Source organism: Delphinus delphis, chromosome 3 (genome assembly GCF_949987515.2).
Source record: "Delphinus delphis chromosome 3, mDelDel1.2, whole genome shotgun sequence".
Classification (NCBI taxonomy): Eukaryota; Metazoa; Chordata; class Mammalia; order Artiodactyla; family Delphinidae; genus Delphinus; species Delphinus delphis.
The window spans coordinates 27,517,880-27,541,006 of NC_082685.1; the positions used below are offsets into that span (position 1 = coordinate 27,517,880).

Sequence of the window (23,127 nt, forward strand, 5' to 3'; positions counted from 1 at the left end):
TCAGTCCTTTCCTAGTTCTGGAGAAGGCAGGAAATCCCAGTGGTTAGGAGCTTATGCTCCAGGGTCAGTCCTTGGGTTCAGCAGGTAAGTGACTTGGGACAAATTACTTAAGCTTCTGTGCCTCAGTTTCCTCATTTACAAAATGTGTGACTGACAGCACCTGCCTCTAAGACTGTCATGAAGATTAAGGACAAGAGTACATGAACACCTATGACAATGCCTGGCACATAATCAATGTTCACTAGATATTAGCTCTTATGAAAACCAGCTTCAGGCAATCGTAGTCTAAGTGAGTTAACTTTCCCAGAATGAAGCACTAATGAACAGTTAAGGAGAGGGAGAAGGTAGAGGACAATTAAGCAAAGAAATCCACACGAGTAGACATATAAATATCTAGGCTCTGCAGCACAAGGGTTAAAGATATGGGCTGTGTGGTTTTAGACTTAACCTAGTAAGTTTTAATTGCTCATTCTGCAAAAGGGAGGTCATATACAAAAGGCCATTTTAAGGATTAAATGCCAAGGGCTAACACAGTGCTTGGTAATAACAAGTTTTTAATACATATTTGCTAATATTAATAAAAATAATTATTGTTGACTGTCAGATTAGGTAGTGGGCTCCCTGTCACTACAGGTATCCAGGCAGGCTTACCTATTACAGGAAGAAGATGATGGAGAGAAGACTTAGCCTTGGAAGGAGGGGATGAGCTACTGGATTCTTCCAGATCTAAAGATTCTGCTGTTGTTGAAACACAAAACTGATTTTTAAAATGGAGTTGTTTGGGATTGTTGTGCAGAGTGACTGGGGAGCCCTTCACCAACAGGGCCATCTCCCCAGAGTTACAGGGCGATGCAGCTCTCATAGGCCAGCCCTGCTTTTCAGACAGGTGAGGCAAGTGTTCCCCCAGACTGCCCATTCTCTGTACCAAGAGTGGCTCTACCTGCTCTGGAAAAGCTGCAGATAGCAGCTCTACATGCTCTCCCGCATTCACAAAAAGGAAAGCTAATTGCGTGGTGACAACAGTATTAACAGCAACAGCAAGCCCACGCTGATCACTTACTGTGTCCTGAGCTCTGCGCTGAGGGCTTTGCATGCATTGTCTTATTACTTCCCTCAACAGACCCATGCATATGTAGTGCCTATGCTATATGTGTCATCCCCATTTGACAGATGAAAGCAATGAGGCTTGGAGGGAATAAGTATTGTCAAAAACCCTTCAGCCAGTAAGGGACAGGGGTTTGAACCCAGAATGTGAGAAGTAGTTGCAGGACCTCATGATAAGTTGACAACTCATTAGCATTAGATGAATCCTTTCCTCTTTCAGGACCTGCCACTACCTGTGCCAGCCCCACTGGGTCAGGTGACCCTTCTCAAGGTAGCCGGGAGCTGGGAAAGCCGAAATTGCCATTGGCATTATCTAGTAATTCCTGGGGAGAGTAGAACACTGAGAAACAAGGCTTAAGCTGCACCCACAAAACAGCACCCCAAGCAGCAGGATGAAGAACATCTTGGGAGCAAAGCCCCGGTGCTTAGAGAAGCCAGAGGTTTCGACCTTAATGATAAGGCCAAGTACCATAGAGACAGAATACTCCCTCAGAGACATCCAAATACTTGCGGACTGTTTTACCACTTTCATTTTCTTGTAATATCCTTTGGTCAACTCAAGCAGGCTTCAAACTTGCCTCATTCCACTTCTGTGGGTTCCCTCAGACTAGCAGCAAACAGGTGCACTTTGCCATGGCAAGGCCAGGGCACAATCCCCTGCATCTCTCCAGACCTGCACAGGTCCTCAAACTCTGTACTCAAATCACTAATACCGTCTGCCCCGAATACCAGGAAGATGCCAAGGGGACAAAGTCATAACCTCGTGTGCAAGAACATGGACTTTGGAGTCATAGACTCCTGGGTTCGTGTCTCAGCTCCTCCACTGCGTACTTATCCTCTCTGAGCCTCAGTTTCCTCATCAGTCCAATGGGGATCATAATACCTCATAGTTTTGTTCCAAGGATTAATGAGATAATGTAAAACTGGGAAAGCAGTGAAGCATTGAGGCTAAGAGCACAGGCTCTGGTGCCAGACTGTTTAAGTTCAGACGCTGGCTCTGTCACTAACTGTGTGTCCTTGGGCCTCAGCATATTCAATTGTAATATGGGGATAATAAGAGTATCCACCTCTATAGGGCAGGGAATGAATGAGTTATGGCTTGGAAAGTGCTTAGAACAGCACCTGGTGCATTGGTGACTACTTGGTAAACGAGAGTTGTTATGATTAATGCAAGTAAAGCCCACAGCACGGTAAAGATAAGTGTTCAATAAATGGTAACTGTTATTATTACAAGGTACACTCTGCACGGAGAATTTTATGCACAATTTATCTCCTAGAAAGCAATTAAGAAATGAAGACATTAGGGGAAAATCTTGTCCTCTAGCAAAAGTTTCAGTCCGAGCAGAGAGAATCCACCATCCTGTTGCCCTGGCAAGATACCTTAGGAACCCCGTCCACCATTCCCAGGCTCTCCTTTGCTTTACTCAGCCATCCTCTCTTTCAGTAAATACTCATTAAGCACCACAGTGAGCCTAAAGGAGGACTGGAAATACCTAAGCTGTAAAAAAAAATGGCTCCAGCTCCTGCCACCCTGGAGCTTACAGGGTAGCAGGGGAGATACACATTAAATAAATACGTACACAAATGATTATTTAGGGACAGCTACAATTTGTGTTATGAAGAATGTGGTGAAAAGGTATAATGGCGGTCCTGATATGATGTAGCATCAGAGGTGTATGTGAGGGAGGAGTCGTTAGAAAAACTTCGTGAGGAAGTGCCGTTTAAGCTGGGACTTCACGGATGAATAGGAGTTGGCTGGGGGATGCCTGGGAGTAGAAGGAGGAAGCGATCCAGGCAGACAGGCATTTTGTTCCGAGGCCCTGTAGCCACAAGGTGGCTGGCTCACTAGGGGAAAAGACACAAAGGTAGTAAGTTGACTTACCCCCAGACCATCCACTATCAAAAGCCCTCAGCTGGGAGGTTGGAAATCGGAGAGAAACCCAGGCCCCCAGGAACTGTGTTCTCAGTTGCATCTGTTATCTCTTCCCTTTCAGACTCTCCCCGCCTGGTGGCAAAGGCTGCCGGTCCCAGACCCTGACCCCGAGGCCAAGCGAACAAACGTTTTGGCTCAAATACCCAGAAGTTGCAGATGTGGCTCACTTTTCCCACATGTGAACTTCAGCCAAGACACCACGACAGGGACTCTGCCCTCTGAATGCCCTCGGATGCCTCAATCCTGTCCCCATCACACGCCACTGGGTTTTGTGAGGCTATTTAGGCAGATAAGTTTCCCTCACTGAAGAAAAGGGAAACAGCATGAAAGAAAACAATGGCCCCAAAGGAAGAATATGTGATTGACGTAAATGGGGATGTTCCCTTAGGAGCATCATGTATCATCAAAGAAGCCAAGCCCCAGGTCATTTATTTCTCTGCCTGTTTACATGAAATGGAAAGATATGTTTAAGTTTCCTGTAGCTTTACACTGCAAATTGACGCTCCCAGAAAGGAAGCCGTATGTTCCAGACATAGCAGGTTTCTTTTGGAATTCACATGTTGGCAGTCTGGCGCTATCCCCTAAATGGTACTTTCATTGTCTTTTTGTTCAAGACAGCAAGCTTCTTCCAGGATCAGAACTGCCTGCCAGCCTCCGTTGATAAACAGCCCACCAGCTCTCCTGGTAGATCAGGTTTAATGATTAGCCTAACTCCTTGTTTACCTAAGTGGCAATTACCACTGCAATGGAATAATATTTTAACTGCAGGGGAAGCATTACGGAGAGCCCCCCAAGAAAACCTACTGGCTGGGAATGGCCAACAGAGCTGCCCATACTCAGAGGAGAGGATCACTCCATCCCGGCTGGCAGAGCTCTGTGTCTGAGATGCTGTCATTAGACGCTGCTCCAAAGACCTAAGGAAATGTGCCCAGGAGAAGTGTATGGTCCCAATCCTTTCAACTGAGGCTCAATGGCCCAGCAAAGTATGAAAGTGAGGCCTGTGCTTCTGAAGCATAACAGTCTAGAGTCGGTGGAGCTTGCGAAGCAACCTCACCACCGCAGGAGCAAATCTCAGCAGGTGCGATTTAAGGAAGATGGCACCGGTAAGACTCCACCTGCCCGAGCTGAGGTTGACATCCAAACTCCTGAGCACCCGGCTGTAATGGGCGAGACTCAGGCCTCCGGGCACCATCACCTCCCCACCTACTCACTCTCCTTCCCCAGGTCCCAGAAGGCAGGGGGCTTTCGGCACATCGCCATCCAAACCTCCCCCAGTCTCAGGAAGCACTTCCCAGTTTTCAAAAGGAAGAGACTCACAGCTAGCAAGTCCCTGGTGGAAATGCAGACAGCATCCCAAAGTGCCATCCAGGTGAACGGCAATCTCTCTGAACAGGATATTGTGTCCTCTGACCTTGCCTACTTAAGGCTGTCTCGGCATCTTGAAGATGGGCCTCAAAGGGTCAAGGCGTCCCACCCATTTCTCCCTAGAATGTCCAAGGTGCAAAGCAATGGGCCTGTGAGCATATGCTTGGAAGCAGGGACATGGAGGGCCTCAGAGAAAGCAACAGCTGCCATTCAGGTTCCAGATGATATTTATCGCAGCCCTACCTGGGCAGGTAGAGAGTCCACTTTCAGCCCAGACAGGTCTGCTGAGATTAGCAACTCCATACCCACTTTGGTTGACATGTGTCCAGGTGATGGGAGAAGAGTGCCACCGTCAGATTCAGAAAGACCCCTCTCCTGCTTAAATGCCACCAGCGGTGCCAACCACATGCCCGGCACAGGGAAACTTAAACCTGAAATGCTTTTGCCCAAAGATAACTCTGATGACAAAGACCTTGGCCCATTGTCATCTCAGTCAAAGGAAACGTGTGTTCCCTCACATCCACAGACTCACAGCTCCCCTTCGCCAGGCTCCCACAGCCAGCCAGCCCAGCCAGGGGGAGCTTCAGATTGTGCTTCATCGAGTAACAATCACCAGGATCTGCAGTCACTCAAAACTAACAGTGAGTCAAAATCTGCCCCTGTGTGTGAGGAGCAGATGGCAAAGAACCCCTTCCAGTCACACATCCCAGCGTTTCAAAACTGTCCAAAAAGCGATCACCTCCCATCCTCTCTTCCAAGGAGGGAGACCGAACGGCAGGGCACCACGGAGATGGGTGCACTTAATCCAATCCACCTGGCACAGGGTGAGTTCTGCGACCTCCAGGGCAGGCTGCAATCCGTGGAGGAATCTCTGCACTCAAACCAAGAGAAAATTAAAGTCCTTCTGAATGTAATTCAAGACTTGGAGAAAGCTCGAGCTCTCACAGAAGGGTAAGGTGGATTTTTTTTATTGGGTTAAGCCACTTGCCAGGATAGGGGCAGAGAGAGAGCACTGGTTTCCGTTAGTAAGATGTCTCCAAAATGTCTGAGATTCTGTTGTTTCCCCAGATTGTAAGCAATGGTCCCCCTTTGTTCTGACTGGGTTTCGCCTGGTTGTAGGCTTTGGTGGATTTCCACGGTGATGTGTTTTTGTTTCCAGATGTCAACAGACTGCAGAAAGGGGGCCATGAAGCAGCAGAGTCAAAAGTGATTTTTATTAAGATGTGAGTCCAGCTGATAAATCATGGGGGAAAATGCTAGCATGTAGGTGCTTCCCCCACCCCCATCCTTGAAGCAAGTTACTGCATTTGCACAGTATTTTAGTTATTTATGGGTTTGTCACAGGGACTTGAGGTGGCCACTAAGCTTACTGTTGACCTTTCCCACCACTGACCACTTTGAAGGCTTGGGCCAGTCCATCATGGACCAGCTAAATGGAAATTGAAATGAGATCACAATTTTGCAAAGAGAAAAAAGTCACAAAATGCTTTCCTGGATGACTCAGCATCAGTCTGGGGAGGGGAAGGCAGTTTTCTGTTTAGGTGTGAGTTGTTCTTTCCTTGAAACAGTGCTCTCTAAAGACTGAGAAGAAGGAATGGCCAAAGCTAATCGACAAAAGGGTAGGAGAGGGAGGAAGTAATTAACTGGCCTTTGCTGATAGGGATCAGAATCAACATTGCCTTGTAAGAGAGAAGCACTGTGATGATACAGAGAGAAATGCACTGAACTAAGGGATCTGGAGTTTTAATCATCTTCCTCTACTCATTTGCAAAGTCCCTCAGTTTCCCCATCTATCATGCGGGGATAAGAATAACTGGCTCATCTCATAGGGTCATTGTCAGCATGAAGAAAACCCGTATGTCAAAGTGCTTAAACATTTATAAAGCGCTCTAGAAATGTGAGCTTCTATTAACGGGGGTTTCTTGTCTCTGTGTCTGTAATGGCCAGGCTTTGGTCCTCATGAGAGGGGCAATGCTGTGCTGCAGGGAATGAGTCTGTAGAATGCGTGCATCCCAGGGGGATTCTGCCCACAGATTTATCTAGTAAATGCTCTGTCTTGCAGGCGCAACTTTTATCGAACTGGCCAAGATCTCAACAACTGCAGGACCTGCCAGAACACGGCGTGCATCATATACAGGTACCTGGCCGCAACCGAGGCCTGCTCTTGAGAGCACAGAAGCCGCAGGGTCCACAGGACATTCTTGTAAGCTCTCTTAGGCACAGAAATTCAAGAGAGGGGCAAAGACAGGAGGCCTTGGAATACCTGAGACTTAAAAAGCAAGGCGTTTAACTATGAAATGTTAGCATCTGGTTCCAAGGCAGGCATTGCTTTGTTTCCTCACAACAAGGTCTATGAGCAAATCCTCTTGAGATATCATCCCTCCACTTACTGAATACCGAGTACAGGCGCCTTGCTAAGCTCTGCACGCCCGTTTGCGTCTCGTTTCACAGTATACCTCGTGAGGTAGGCGTTAAGGTCCTCAGAGAAGTTCAGCCATTTGGCTCCACTCCCATAAAGCATTTTCAGAGAACGGGGCAGGGGGTGGGGGGGGGGCGGGCTCTCCAACCAAATATTCAGAGTCTTGGGACTCAAATCCAGATCCTTCTGATCCCAAGCCCTATGATCTTGACTGTTGTACCACACAGCCTCTTCCTCCACAGTAGCTATCACATGCCAACAATCACTATATGTCAAGAACTGTGCTAAGCATTGTGCGTTCGTTTCTAAGTACACTGTTTCTTTCCAGCAGGGGGTAAGGTTGCTGCAATAGAGTGAATTTTTATAAGTAATAGAAGGGAAACAGCATACAGTTGGAAGAGCACTAAACTTGGAGTCAAAATCCCCAAGTCTACGCCTGCTTACTTGTCTGGAGCTCAGTTTCCTCATCTGTAGAGTGGGAACAATTATCCCTCTTGAGAGTTGCCGTTAGGAACAAATGAGAAAATATATCTGAATGCCTTTTGTAACAGTAAATTTCTGTACAAATCCAAGAGCTTATTCCTGTTATTACTGGAAAAATCAACACCCCTTTAGCTGGAAGTCTACTTTCGGTGGCACACTGGAAAAGTGGTCTAAAGCAGTCATTTCAGTTGATGGAATCTAACTTTGTTGAACAAAAGTGTATGCTTTGGTTTTCTGTATTATTTTCTCTCTCTGATGAGAAAGGCAGCTAGGGCCTCAGCAAACTGAAGCCCAACTGGGTTGCCTGTGTCTTCTTTTTAAAATGTCTCATTCCTTCCAGCAGAATCCTGAGGTTTCATCCTGGCAAGGGATGGGGGCCTGGTAGTCAGGGGGCCCCTACCCTTAGGTGAGGCCTTGGGCATTTTCTCACTGAACTGTCAACACTTTATACCTAAAAGCCAAAGGACCATAAAGTTTTTTCACCAATAACAATAACAATAACAGGAGCTTCAGGACCTCTCAGAAAAAAACATGCCCTTTACCCTGGCATGAAATATCCCCTCTTAAAAGGGGGCTCTGGAAAAGGCTTGTGCATTGGAAAGAAAAATTAGGGAGTCGCATCAATTGCTTACCTTTTGCTCCTTCTTTTTTTATATTCCCCATCTTAAGCAAATTTCCTCATCATCAGGAGGACAAAAATCATTAAATGTCTAGACTGTTAGGGAGGACAAAAACTTTTCCTCATAAACAAAAATAATTATTTTTAACTAACTTCCATTTAAATTTTGAAAAGTCTCTTTTTCAGCAGCCACATGATGTATTTTCTATTACCTTCAGATGACTTTTTATTTAGCTTATGTAAGAGAAAAGGACAAATGTTTATTTTCCAATCTACTATGAGTTTCTTGCCCTGGCCTTCGGCAAATCGTTTCTGGCCTCTGAGTTTCCTCATCTGAAGAATGAGGGCCTTTAACTAGATGGTCCCTATGGTCCCTTTCAGTTCTGACATTCTGATGTTCTAGGCTGAATTTAAAATAGTAATATTTGGCTAAACTACAACCTTCCAACAAGTCTGAGAATGTTTGCATTTTTCTAGTACTTACTTCAAATATCTCAAGCAAACATTCTAAATTTACCCCTGGATGCGCTGGCAAACCTTTATCCACACATCCCTTTTCAGTTTTCCAAGAAAAGCAGCCATTGCATGCATCTATCCCTCATTACCATTCAAAGCCAGACTTTTCTCCCAGACAGTATCTATATCGTTGTATCTAAGCCATTGGGAAGGAACAGGCAATTAGTTTGATGAAAGCAAAGAGATAAGAACAACATCTCCATCACAGTAACAGTTGGAAGATGAGAGTTGTCGTTTTTTTTTGTTTTTTTTTTTTTAACATTTCAAATGACTTCAAACCCTGTGTGGTATCCTGGAAAGTCAGATCTTGCAAACTAATAAATAAATGATGTGAAATACTCATCCTCGGGCCTTGTTAAGCTGCAGTCTCCCCCTGATGACGGATGGACCGAGTGCATGTCACTGAACATAAAGCACATGGATGCGTGATGGACTGCCTGCCGGGTCTTCTCCTCTGGAGAGGTTGCTGCTAAGTTAGCAATCCATAAGGTTTTCTAAGTGGCCCCATCAGCCGAAGCCTATGGCTATGCTACTCGCTTCCATCAAGACACATGGGGTCACTGGTTCTATCCGACTCATTCTCTCTGCTCCAAGAGGAGCCTTCTGTCCACCCGCTCCTCAAAGCCTCACTGGCATTCTTCTTACCATGGATCACTGTGATAGATCCTACCTCACCAAGGAGAACAGCACCAAAACTGATGCCCAAAGATTCCGTGTATTCTCATGAGTACACCAGGAAGAATGAACTCCTTGCAGTTTTGACTGCTGTGGGCTCCAGGGGAAGGGTGTGGGGACTGGCTCTATGACTCAAGCTGGTTCCAGGCTGTTTAGACCCCAAACACTCTCCTCACGTCTCCTTAGCATTAATCCTAGGACAAGGTACTCAAAGGGTTTCTGCATGCCTCCTGCGGTACCTAAGATTCAATAGCATTGGATTACCTAGTGAGAAGGTTGTTCTCTTTTCAAATTCATTTCAATTCTTCTGATTTACCCAGAGGGAAAAATCTGAGTTTGGTGCTAGAATGTCTTCAAAACCTTTCTAATGCTTACTTATCACACTTCTTTGCCAAGAGTGAGCATGTTTCATGTTCATAGCCATGGGCAAGCAAGAGTGCGCAGCCAGAATGTAATCATTTCTAAATCTTTATGGGAAGATTTTAACTTTTAAAACTAGTCCCCCTACCTACTCACTGTTAGGCACGTCTCCATTTTCAAAAGGTATATTGCCTGTTTTGTACAAATGTTTTTAAGTCTAAAAAGTGAATTGGTCTAGAGAGAAAAAAATTATTGTGCATGTGGTATGGGGAGTTTCACAAAAACCATGAAGGTGGTGAATGAATGACTGCAGTTTTGGAAACTGTGCCTTAAGGAACCAGCTCCCTTTCCTCTCTCAAGGACATGAAGTCTCTCCAAGCCATATCTCTCCTCCTTCCCTCACCCCGTTCTCTGCTCCTCCAGCCACATCTGCCTGCACTTCATCTTCACGTTCACTCTAAAAATAACCACAGAACCTCTCTGGAGGTCTCTGACTACACCAATCATGCATTTATTTTACGGATGTAGCTCCCAGGAAAAAAAATCTGCCTGGTTTAAGTTGTAAAATGCCTCAAATGTTTTAAGGAAAAAGAATGGGAAGTCTTTCTCAGAAAAAAAAAATTTCTTCTATCATCCAAGTGTGTTTCTTAGAAAATGGAAATAAAGAGCAAACAGCAAACTTACCATTTTCAGAGGGTGAAGGGAGAGGCTGGCCATGTAAAATTTGAAAGGTGCTAGAGAGGAGAGAACAACAGAAGAGCACTTGTTTGCTCAGGGGTCTCTCTGGACAGGCTGTCTCCTCTTCTCATCCTTAGCCTCTGTTCATGACTTCAACTGCGCTCATGGATTTTAATTTTAATTTCTGTGACATCAGCTTCCCCTATCTTTTTTATGAGTTCCCTCTCTCTCTCTCTCTCTCTCTCTCTCTCTCTCTCTCTCTCTCTATATATATATATATATATATATATATACACACACTACCTACAGATCTTTCCATTTCTATCTTGGTATCTCAAAGGTACCTCAAATTCTCCATATACGAAAACATACTTCTTATTTTCCTCCACAAAATTCTTTTCCTATGTTTCTTATTTTGCTCAACATTGTTAACCACAGTTCCATAAAGAAACTATAGTCCCCATAGTGCCTCGCTCCTCTCCTTTACAACACACAGCAAACTGGCTACTGATTCTGCCCTCTCTCTCTGGTCCATAAAGGCTCTCATCATTGGTCACTTAAACGCTAGCTGGTCTTTTTGCCATGGGTACCTTTTGCCCTGTCCCGAGTAATCCTCCGCACAGATTGCTAAATTACCTGAAAAGAAGAATCTGATCATGTCACTCCCCTGCTAAACAATTTTGTTCCAGTTCCTGTTGTTTCCTTCAGCTAATTTTTCAAAGCCCTTTGAACATGATACTAACCTTCTTACCTGCTGGGTCTCCTATTTCTCCCCAGCCGCAGGGAACTACTCAGCTGGCTTCATATACTGTGCATTTTCTCATGCAAGTTTCCTTATTTCCTGAAATGCCTTTTCTGCCCTGCTTTGTCTGGAAATCTCCTAGTCTTGCAGCTTAAAAGTCAGTTCCTCTGAATAGCCTTACATGCCTTCCCAAGAAGGACCCCCTTGGCACACACATTCCTCGACTATACCATTTATCCTATTGCATTGTAACGCAGTGTTTCTGAGTTTCTTTCCTTCAGCTGATGGCTAGTACCTCAAAGTCGTGGGCCAGTGTCTAACACATAGTTGGTGCTCAACAGAACCTTGTCAAGGAAGAGAATGGCTATACTGACTAGGGGAGGGATGAAAAACAGCTATTCAGATGCCCCAAAGTCAAGTCAGTGTGACCATTTGTGTGTGCCCCTACCCTTGGGTGGGGAAACGGAAGGCCTTAATTAATCAAATGTTCTTATTAGGGAAGGAAGGCTTCTGTGCAGCAGGTCCTCAGAAGATCTTTCGGAACTAAATCAAACGACTATGTGTAGTACATGGACTGTCAGTTTTCAAACACCTGGAACACTACAAGATGAAACCTAATCAAATCTTCCTTCGATGACTCAGAATGCTTGTTGCAATTTCACAGGACATTGAGATCCTCGTTCATCATGGCCATCCAACATTATTGCCCAGTACTTCTGTACTGGCTGTGGTAGGAAAGGCGGTTTGCTTTGTGGAAAACTGAAAACTCCCTCCAGGCTAAAATGTCTCCCTTCTACGGTGTCTGAACTGCACCAATGATCTCTATGGAAGAGGGAATTAAGGCATTAGATTGGCAGGTTCTCTTGGTAAAGCATCAAAACCCAGTGTAGTAGGCAGAATAATGCCCACAAAAGATGCCCACATTCTAATTCCTGGACCCTGTGAATACCTTTTACTTGGTAAAAGGGACACTGCAGGTGTGATTAAGTTAAGGATCTCAGGACAAGGTAAGTAGCCTGGACTGTCCAGGTGAGCCTAACATAAGCATAAGGATCCTTACAAGGGAAAGATGAAGGCGGGAGAGGCAGAGTCAGAGAGGATGTGACAACAGAAGCAGAGGCAGAAGTGATGTGGTCACAAGCTAAAGAAGGTAGGCAGCCTCTAAAAGCTGGAAAAGGCAAGGGACACATTCTCTCCTAGAACCTCCAGAAGGAACACAGTTCTGCTGACACCCTGATTTACAGTTCTGCAGGACTTCTGATCTCTGGACTCTAAGGGTAAAATCTGTCTTGTTTTAAACCACTAAATTTGTGGTAATTTGTTTCAGTAGTAACAGGAAACTAAGACGCCTGGATTAAACCCTTATAATTCGTAAACTACTCACATCTAATTGGAGGTCTGTTAACTTGACTTTGATGATCTTTGCAACTATGACAGCTAGGGGAAGACAGAGATCTGTTGGGATGAAGATTAGGGAAAAGAAATAAGAAGAGAGCTACCACTTATTGAGTGTCTATTATTACTGGTCATTATAAATGCCTTTTATTTTCGTATCTAATCCCCACAACCATGTGAGATAGATAAAAATACTCCCATTTTACAGATAACTGAGATAACTGAGGTTCAGGGACTTGCACACTATTCAGATTAGACAATTGAGACTGAGAGAGAGAGAGGAACTTGCACTATTATTCTGAAACTAGTAAGTGGCAATGTCGAGATTGGAACTTAGTCCTCCCTTCCTGTTGGCCAGATTCTACAGCATGCTGCCTTCAGAGGACAGACCTGCTTGAGGGGTATCAGGGCTCAGCAGAATGTTGTATGGCTGAGTTCTCATAATCCAAGGGCATCGTGAGGGTTTGTGTTTAAGTTGCAGGACCTAAATAGTGTTCTCAAAATGTGATCCTGGGCCATCTGCATCAGTCTCCTGGCTGTGAATACTGGTTGCTGGCCTTCACTCCCCAAACCTGCTGGATCAGAGGGGTGGGGTGGAGGATGGGAATCTACAGGCACAGCCAGTTTCCTGGGAAAGCCTGATCCCAGTGAAGCTTGAGAAACATTCAACTAGGTAAAATTAGGGTCTTGAAAGGAGGAGGTTTCTGGTTAATTTATTAGAAACTTTTGTGACATAGAAAGCTCTTGCTAATAAAGTAACCCAGAAAGTAGCTTTTGTTTTAAACGCATCATTGGACAGATGACTTACCTTTCTGCTTGGCTTCGATTACAGGGTTAGGTGGTCAGGTATAGACCTAACTAGGGGGTGCAGGTGAGAGCGGAGGCAAGAGAAAGGGAAGGGAAGAGGATTGGTGGGGGGGGGGGGGCTTCCTCATAGACTAAGGGTATTTTTGATGCCTCCTATTTCCAATGAGAAGACAAAATGAGCTTCTGCCGGTCCACGTGGGCGCACAGGCTTTCATTATGCACTACTTAGGGGATTCATTTGTAGCCTCTCCTCCCTCCCACATTTCCCAGCTCCTTGGTCCTCATCTGAGATCAGGAACGGAATGGCAATCCCTGCTGCGCTTCCTCCTCCAATTAAGGTTCAGACCAGTTAGAGCCCAATTCTGCTCCCAGGCCAAGGGCCCAAATGCTAGGAACTGCCCTCTGGTGCGTCCTGGAGGAGCAGTTACAAACACCTGACAGGGTGGCCATGCAAAGTGCTGCCCAGGACCGCCCACCCTGCTCCAGGAGAGGGTGTGGTCACCACAGGCTCCAGAACCAGGGAATATGCGTGAAGCTGAACACCAGAATCCTCCACCACTTTCCTCTCATTTCCTCAAACGCCACAGACCATAGACTGCTTTTTTATCATTATTGATTCCTCCACTGTTACAACTCCTCTGAGCAAGACAGAGAAGAAGTTAAGGATATGCAAAAGGAGATTTGCTGCAAGTGCCGTCTTTTGTACCCGGCGACCAGCATCCCTGTTCTTGGGGTCGCCCCCTCATTGTTTTAATATCTGGAACTTCCCATAAGGAGTCTCTCTGGAACACAGGCCAAAGCTGTACAGCTGTGTGCCCTGTCGGAGAAAAGCCAGGCCTTCGTCTAACCAAGGAAAGCAACGTGAGTTACCTGGGGTCATGCAGTCAGAGGCGCTGAGAGCCTTCTAGAGTCTCCTTCTATGGTTAAGTCACTTGGCCACTGGGTCTTAGTCTTGCCTGCCACTTAAAGCTATTACTTAACCAGAGAAAAAGGCATTTTACTAGAAATGCAATATGCACCCAGGCTTGTGAATTCAGCAACCAACTTTCCACGTAAATTATTTAGTATGTTCCTTTCGTTTGCTTAAGATGCCCTCCCAGCGCGGAGCCAAGTGAACTGTCAGAGCCTCGTCTTCCAGCCACGGTCCTCTCTCTGGCCAGCAATGAATTCCACAGTGAGGAGTAATTATAAAGCACACAGCATGTCTGTTCTTTCTAGTAATCACAGATGCCTTTGCAGCTCTCATCCCATGGTAGTATGGACTGAGCAGCATTCATTTCAAATGCAGGAACGTGAATGTTAATGGCAATACTACCCAGCATCCCCCAAACAACTACCACCAAACATAGCTCAAGCTCTCTTTTGGAAGCAGACATAAAGTTTGGGGTACATGTGGAAACCTCTCTGAGCCTCGACAGTTTGATCCCCAAGATATTTGCCATTAGCCCCTGTTTCTCTCAGTATGCTTATCCCTTTCTTCTTCTCCCTGGAGTGTAAGTGGAAAGAAGTAGGATTTACAACATCAGCAATTTATCTGCAATAAAAATGAAACCTATTTTAATGCATTAATAGCTAAAGAGGCTGAAACATGCCATAAATATAAAATCAAGAAAGTTGAGCATTTCACAGGAACAACAAATGGATGGCTGCTGGCAGGAGGCCACAGCTGACCACAGAATGACCCAATCTTCATTCCTCTGTTAACGCAAGAATTCCTCAAGTTAACGCAACAATCATTACCATTTGTTGAACCAGGCACTGTGCCAGGAATTCTGCTAAACACTGTACACGTATCATCTCTTTTCAGACTCCCCAAAACCCTAAAATATGGGTATGGTTATCATTCCCATTTTACAGATGAGGAAACTGAGACTCAGAGAAGCTATGTGACTTGTCCAAGATCCAACAGAGCTAGGGCTTAAACCAGTCCTGCTTTCAGGAGACCTTCTTGTGCCTTTCCCTCTTACTTTCTGACCTTGCACAATCAGTGAATATTTGTGTTAAAGTTCTCTGAGACGACCTTCTCTTTCTAAGGACTTAATGTGAAGACATTCTCAACACAGAGCCACAGAACCCAGAGCGCAGACCTCCCTCACAGACAGCAATCAGCAGTGAGGTTTCTGCAGCGTGGCTCTGCTTACTTATGTGCCTAGAAGAGAACGTGCAATTCTCTGAGGACTCATCAGCAGACAGTTGCCCAAGAAGGGGTGTACTTGCCAGCTGGAAATGGCTGTGAGTTGTGAAGCTTAAAATTGCACCCTATAAATAATGAGCAAACTGGTCATTAGGAGAAAGTTTTAGGAACAATATCCCTTCCAGACTGGGGAAAAACACTAACTAAGGTTCCTACTTTCCCAGACTGTGATTCTTCCCCAGAGACACTTCCCAAAGTGGTGTGATTTATTCACGTAGACAGGAACCAAACTACCCGTGCTGATTCCATTGATTCTTACAGCTAATTCTAAAACAAAAGTTTCTGGAGCTCAATGAATCTGTGTTGCACCTGAGTTCCGTGGCAAGAGGGGCCACAGAAACACTCTAACAGAGATGAAGAGGTGGAGAGGGACTTGGAAGTGGTTTTGTCTTCAGGGAGATGCCATGGATCATTAGTTTCTCAGCCAACCTGCTTGGGGTGTACGGTTTATGGTTTAAAAGAACGGTACGGTTTAAAAGAACAAGACCCCCCTGCTGAGAAGGAAGAGCAAAGGGCCCCCGAGGACCTCAGCAACCTACACCAGACCCAAAATTGCACCGCCCAGATACTACCTTGAGTAAGCTGCCTCCTGTGGGGGGTCTGTCTTCTCTGGTACGCGGCCTCCCCGTCAGAACGTCCCTGAAATCTGGAAACACTATGGCAGGGTGGGCTGGTCAGCTGGGTCACGCAGGGTCGTGCACGCAGCCCAGCCCAGGTTGGGTCTGGTTCCACAGCGGGCTGCAAGTTCATTTAGATGCACTAGGCCTTGGTCACCAGCCCCTCCCCTCCCCCCCGCCATGCTCATCTGGTGACCAGGATCTCACACAGATTGAAGACTGCTGTTCTTTCGATGCTGTGTGTCTTCGTGTACAAGCTTTGGAGCCAGACAATCTAGGCTCAAACCTTGACTCTGTCACTTATTAGTGTGTGCCCTTGGCAGAATATTTAACCTCCCCTTGCCTTGCCTCAGTTTCCTCACCTGTGAAATGAAGATAATATCTACCTCATGGGGCTCTGAGAATCACATGAGACGTGAGAATTACTAAATTTGTAGTATAGTGTCCGGAATATAGATTTCATTACATAAATGAGAGTCATTCTCCACCTCTTCCTTCTTCTTCATCATTTAAATTACCATATGGCCTCACCTAACATGACCCAGATACTCTCATGTTATATCTCTTTCTTCTTAGAGTAAGACCCTGGTACCAGCCAAGCCCTGGGCTAAAACATCTGATCCCTTTTTAGGAAAAAAACAGAGGACTAGAGGTCAGGAAAGCAAGCTGAGATTCTGATCATAACTTATGGTGTGACTCCCTTCACCAACTCACTTGTCAGCTGAACGGAGATAACAACCTTCCTAGATTCCTGAGCTATTGTGAAGATAAAATGAAAATGCAGATCTGGAGTGTCTGCAATCTGAAAGTGCTATATAAAAGTAAGAGGTTTCTATTGTTTGTTTCTATATAAACTTTTATCTCTGTGTGTCTCACCCAACTTCAGTTTGCCCAGCCAAGATGCTACATCCAGAATCTGTCTCTGTTGTTTGCTTATGTATTTACGCATTTATCTACTTTTTGCTTCTCACTATTTCTTCTTCCAGACAAGCCATGACTTAGGCTTCTCGCTACTTCCCATTACCTAGAAAAACATCCTTCTGTTTTTCACCTAGCATGATGGCTGGAGCATTGATCTGTCAGCTAGATGAGTGAAATGCCCTCAAGAGGGAAACCTGAAAGCTCTCTTCCATTCTTGGTCTACACACAGCTCACTTTCTAAATGCAGAGTGGCACCACGCACAGACATCTTGGCTGGGAGAGGCTCTAAGGATCCCCAGACAGTGAACTGGGCGCTCCTGAACCAGGTGTCAGGTATTCCTGCGTCCTCAGAGGGCCAACCTTGCAGACCTTGAATGCTCCAAACTATCTCAATGGCTCCGGGCCTGAATCCTGTATTATAACGATTTCTTGACCACCATTTGCCACTCCCATCCCACCGTGAGCCAGAGCTCTGTACAAACTAAGCATTCAGCACTCCTCTTCATCCACGTGGATATGAATGGAGAAGATGGTAAGGGTGGGAAGATAGGTAGATTAAGAGGAAAGAGAGAAGGGAAGGTTGGAAAAGTTACTGGTGTTCTACCTTGATACCAAACCCAAGGCAGGCATTTATTCCCCAGAATCTGCAAACAGCCCTCTGCTAAGAGTCTGCTTGAATTCTCTCAAGCTGGCATTTTATTCCCTCTTTCAAGAAGTTGCTGAAAGTGCTGTGGGTTGGCTAACTAAGAAGTCGAGGGGCATCTCCTCTTCTCGACCCAGCCTCAAAATGAAAGACAGATGAGAGAGGGCACTGCCTCCTGCCCACTTATAGGGCAGCTGCTACCAAAACAAAGTATATGCCTTCTCCTCCCTTCCAAACTGAACAGTAGTTTGTCAAATGGATGGATAAGAAGAAAAGTGACAATTTTCCTTTATGTTAATAAATTGCCTAAAAAAACATTAATCAATTTCTTTCCAAAGCACAGATGCTTGTCTGTACTCTGTTATTTGCCTGGCCTTGAAAAGAAAGTCACCTTCAATGCTCTTTGAATTGTCAAGACCAATGGGGGCAGTTGCAAGAAGAGGATGGGGAGTTCCCTAAGTCCCAGTGATTATAATGGAAGCCTGTGGTGTTTCCATAGAAATATAAAGAGCATATTCTTCCCTGAATGTACATGGAGGGGAGAGGTGAAAAGTGATGTTTCTGGCAAGGTATACAATTACTGAAGAGTTGAAGGTATGAGTGAGGAGGTGAGGCATTCAGTCTCTAAGATAGGAAGACAAGAGACTTAGTGGAGTGGGTAGAGACCACATCCTACATAAGGACATTTCCCGTTATTGTGTCCCATCTGCACAACTACCCACTGAAGTAGCTTTATAACCCCCACTTTCAGTTGGGTCTCAGAAAGAGAAGCAACTTACCCAAGGTCACCCAGCCAGTAAGTGGTACAGCCTTGGTTCAAACCCAGGAGTATTCCATTCGAGAGCCATTTCTGTATTGTCTACAATGTGCTTTAAATTGTGAGCTAAGACAGACTTTACCTTCTTTTTTTTTTTTTAATAAATTTATTTATTTAATTTTTGGCCGCACTGGGTCTTCGTTGCTGTGCGCAGGCTTTCTCTAGTTGCGGTGAGCGGGAGCTACTCTTCGTTGCGGGGTGTGGGTTTCTCATTGCGGTGGCTTCTCTTATTGCAGAGCACGGGCTCTAGGCGCCCGGGCTTCAGTAGCTGCAGCACGCGGGCTCAGTAGCTGTGGCTCACGGGCTCTACAGCCCAGGCTTCGTAGTTGTGGCACACAGGCTTAGTTGCTCCATGGCATATGGGATCGTTCCAGACCAGGGCTCAAACCCGTGTCTCCTGTCTGGCCTCTTGGTGCTGGTAACTAGTGGCTCTGTGTCCTTAGTAAATGCTAGCCAATATCAAGAGCTACTAGAGGTCTTCTAGCCAAAGCTTAGGATTTGCCAGATCAGTGAACAGAAGTATCCACTGAGGCTCCCACTTCCAGGATGTACTGCCCAGCACTGCACCCCTATTTGTCTCTGAGCCTGGGGTGGGTTTCTGTCACCACTACCTGCAACTCACTCTCCCCAACTGAAATTTAAGGAGATGGATTCAGAGGCCGGGGAAGAGTTGTCTCCAGCAAACTCTCATTGCTTTAAGGAAGGAATTTAAAGCAGTGAGTTGCAAACTCTGATTCTTACCCTCTCTTACACTATTTCACAGATAGATAACATCTACATTCATAGCTCTCCTAGCTCCTGAAATATCCCTGCCCTCTTTTCACCAGGCAGAAAAATAACCTTCATCCTAGAGCATCAGCTGGAGCCAAAGAAAGTAGGTACCCCTTACTCGTTCTAGGAATTTCCTCAGCTTTCTGGTATCAGAAATTTCATCCATCCATCCATCCATCCAGCTGGTCAACAGTCTAAACATCCATTCATTCATCCAACCATCCATTCATCCATACAGCCATCTAACCATTCATCCAGCCATCCAACCAACGATCCATCCATCCATCCATCCATCCATCCACCCATCCATCCACCCATGCATCCAACCATCCATCCTACTCTAGGCCTGATACTGTGCTCAGCTACAGGGACATCACAGTGAGATAGACAGATGTGGATACTGCTTTGGGGATCTTTCTCACCAGCGTGTGAGACAGATGATTAAACTAACAATTGCTTTAAAAATCTGCCTTGTACGTATCTCAACTACCCCTACTTTCCAGCTCTTCATCCATATACCTCTACCAAATTATATGAACATACACACAAAACAGCCTCCTTCTTCTCCTTATATGTGATATTTCTCTGACTTCTTAATTCAAACAAACAACAACAAACCACCTGAGTTTGTCAAGACTCACAACAATGTCCTAACACCAATTAGAAAAAAACAGTTCTCTGGGTGAGTCCTCAGTGCCAGACCTCTGTGTCTGTCTGTCTGTCTGTTTACCACTCTGCCCCCAGCACCTAACACAGGGCCTGGAACATGGGACATACTCAGTAAATTTAGTTTGTTGAATGATTAGCTGAATACCATTCAGTGTTTGTTGGTGCCTGGCTCTGAGCTGAGTGTTGTACCATTCTGTTGTTTATACTTCACTGAGATCCTATGAGTAGGTACCATGCTTATTCTGCAGATAAGGACACTGTGGCTTGAATATGAGAAATGACTTTGCCAAGATCTCACAGTTAATCAATCGTGAAGCTTTGCCTAGAAAAACATAGCCTGCATTACTACACTCATTATTATAAGTCACCCAGCCAGGAGTATGTCCCTGTGGAGAAGACCGGGGGCACAGAAAGTAAAAGGATATAAGCCAAAGAGAAGAAAATCTGGTGGAAGCATACCAAAAATACAAAACAAAATAATCAGACACCCATCCCTGATGCTCCTTAAGCATAGTTATTCAGCCCCTATTACTGCTACTATTATCATCATTAATGTTATTACTACTAATATATTATGTCTTGCTCTTTGCTTTGCTTCTCAACGATGTGTCTTGCAGAGCTTTACACCTATGCTTACTTCACAGGATTCCTCAATACAGACATATTTAAATACTCTCCTTTAATGGGCATTTCCTAATCTCCATTCCTTTTTTTGTTATTTTATTTGTGTGTTTTGGAGTCATTAATGTACAGACTCCATTGTATCGTCTGTACACAGGTCTGTGAGGTAAACATGACACTGTTGGGGACCAGGGTTCTCAGGCGTTTAGAGAGTCAGAGGCTGGGGAGAACAGAAGCTCTGGCCTGCGTGCAGTGGGTGCTCAGGCTCGCCTTGACCTTTGAGGGCTTGGGAATCAGGCCAGTGGGCATCAGGAAGGGTCAGCCCATCTGGTAAGTCTGGCTCAGCCTTCTCAGAACCTGGAGAGCCGGGCCAGGAAGACTGAGTCCTGCAGACGTCCCTACAGACTGTGTATGTGCTCCCTCCACCCTTAATTGTCCACTTTCTTCCACAGGAGGTTTACTTACAGAGGAGTTGCCAGTGCCAGGATGACTGGAAGAAGGCTCTTAAGCTTATAGTTGTGTTTGTTACCTGGTTTCATACTAGAACTCTCAGAAGGCCCAAAGATGAGGTGCTAGCTTGGGAGTATGGAAAGTGGGGGAAATGCAGAGTCACGAAAACGGTGTCCCTCCTTGTTTAGCAAGGAGGAAAATGAAATGTTTCATACGGAAGAGGAAAGACCCCATGTTGGTTTGTGATGTGGCATGACTGGCCAAAGCCTTCTACCCAGCAAGGGCTAGAAAGGAGCTGTCATTAAAGGGACACTTTCCTGGTCTGCTATGCCCATGTCACCTCCCAGAGACCCAGGATCGGAGTAAGTGCCACCAAAAAGGCAGATCACGATTGCCACGTGTGACTAATAAAGTCCCCAAATGGTACCTTGTCACTGGGCTTCTGAGATGGCTTACTATATGCCAGGAACCACTCTAAGTACTTCATTTATATTCTCTCAATTAATATACATCTTAATTCCAGAGAAAGCCTTTGAGATAGGTGCCGTTTTTATGTGCATTTTATGGATAAGGAAACTGAGTTGTTAGTTTTAGTACATAATCCTCTGTGTTACTTAAGTACTTTATAATGAGGCAGTTTTCATGCATAAAATGTATGTAAAAAGAATGAACAATTAGGAGCATTAAATAAATGTGAGAGAGAGATTGGAGACGTTTTTACCGGACATCTACTATTAGGCTGCCATGTTACGTGCTTCGTTTAAACTTAGTATAACATGCCCAAGAGGAAGGCATTACAGATGCCAATTCAGTCAATGAGAAACTGGAGCTTCAGAGAGGTGGCACAAGCTCCTCAAGGTCACACAGCCAAGCAGCTACCTGAGCATCTGGGACCTGACCTCAAAGCACATGTTTTTCCATGTCAGTTGGACACTTGGTGATGCTACATCAGTATGTGCTGATTTGAATTTACTTTCCTTCCTTCCTCTTTGTGTTTTTCAGTGTAGAATATGACTTCCGGCAGCAGGAAGGCAGGTTCCATGAAGTTCTACAGAGTCTGGAGGAAGCAGAGCCAGTTGCGGAGGCATCTCCCCCACCAAAGTCCCCGGCAGAGCCCTCAGTCCCTGAGAAACAGGACTTAAGGCGGAAAACCAAGAAGGTGAAGAAGAAATGCTTCTGGTGGATCTGAGCTCATGGGGACCTTCACCTCTGCCCTTCCCGAGGTGGGGAACCACTGCCCTCAGGCTTTCTCTACTTCTTAGCGAAGGCCCCAGGCTATGAGCCACTCGACCTGTGAAACCAGAACAACTTGGGCTGGATTACCTGCCACTGGACACATGACCACATCTCACCTGAGTGCGTGCCACTGCTCGCTGAGGACCTCACGGACCCGAGTGCCCACTTGCCTAGCTTCCTGTCACACATCCTGGTTTGTGAGTCTAGATTCCCACCATGGGCAAGTCCCCCATCGCGCTTTCCTACATCTCTGTAACGCTAAGCACTTCCTGCCCATCCTGGGTTCATCGTCCCAAAGGAAAGAAACAAAAATGTTGTGCAGAGCAGTAAGATAGAGGAGGGTTACAAGCAGATACCCAGAGAAAAACAGATACCCAAACTGGCAGTTTTCTAAGATATTGGCATATATGAGCACAACCAAAGTGGGCAGGGCATGAGAACGCAAGATCACCTTGTGGGTTGGGTCCTCTTCATTTTTAATTAGCCCCTTGATCCCAAAGCAAGGATTTGTCATTTCATGCTGTGTGGACCTTAAGAGTCTGTGGCAGAGTAAGCTCACCACAGGGTATACGGGACTTGCAGGTATGACTACCCTACGGCTGTAGCTACTCCAGGGCCCACCTTAAATCATCCTGCTTCTCAGTCTGAGGCCTGAGACTGCCTGGCAAATGGATGGGGTCTGGTTTGGGTTTGAACTTTAAGATTCCACAGTTAATTTCTCTGCAACATTTAAGATCATGAGATCCAGCAGCCTATCTGTCCGTTTCATCTTACCAGAGACACAAATAAGACTAAGACAAAACACAACACTGGTTCTCGCCCATTCACCCCTACAGCAGCCTTGTAGACAAGTTCAAAGTATATTAATCTACACAATCTCCCTTCCTGGTGACCAGGCAATGGTCACCTGATTGAAGAAGCAGCAGAACTGGGGATGAGGATATATTTTTTTCCATTTTAGTATTAAAGGCCTTTCCTTCCCAAAGTCTGAATTCTTTTAGAGTCTGGCTCATTCTTTTGACAAGACCTCCATACATGTGGGTCCAGTCAAACTTGCATGGCTGAACAAACAGCTAAAGTAATGTAATTCAG

At 45.5% G+C, this 23,127-nt stretch overlaps 2 protein-coding genes across 2 annotated transcripts in view; one reads left to right on the forward strand and one right to left on the reverse strand.

Moving 5' to 3' along the window:
• The window catches only part of DOCK2 (dedicator of cytokinesis 2), a 408,525-nt gene that overhangs the window by 188,916 nt on the left and 196,482 nt on the right, over window positions 1-23,127 (reverse strand). The window lies entirely within an intron of this gene.
• Window positions 4,008-21,988, forward strand: INSYN2B (inhibitory synaptic factor family member 2B). The gene is made up of 3 exons (XM_060008409.1): window positions 4,008-5,353; window positions 6,465-6,539; window positions 21,802-21,988. The coding sequence occupies exons 1-3, from the start codon at window positions 4,008-4,010 to the stop codon at window positions 21,986-21,988; spliced, it is 1,608 nt and encodes a 535-aa protein (XP_059864392.1).

Bases quoted from the DNA above. Each gene is read 5' to 3' on its own strand.
- INSYN2B (XM_060008409.1), top strand. From the start codon at position 4,008: ATGGCCCAGCAAAGTATGAAAGTGAGGCCTGTGCTTCTGAAGCATAAC. The intron at 5,354-6,464 runs GTAAGGTGGATT...TCTGTCTTGCAG, and splicing joins GCTCGAGCTCTCACAGAAGG to GCGCAACTTTTATCGAACTG. The intron at 6,540-21,801 runs GTACCTGGCCGC...TGTGTTTTTCAG, and splicing joins ACGGCGTGCATCATATACAG to TGTAGAATATGACTTCCGGC.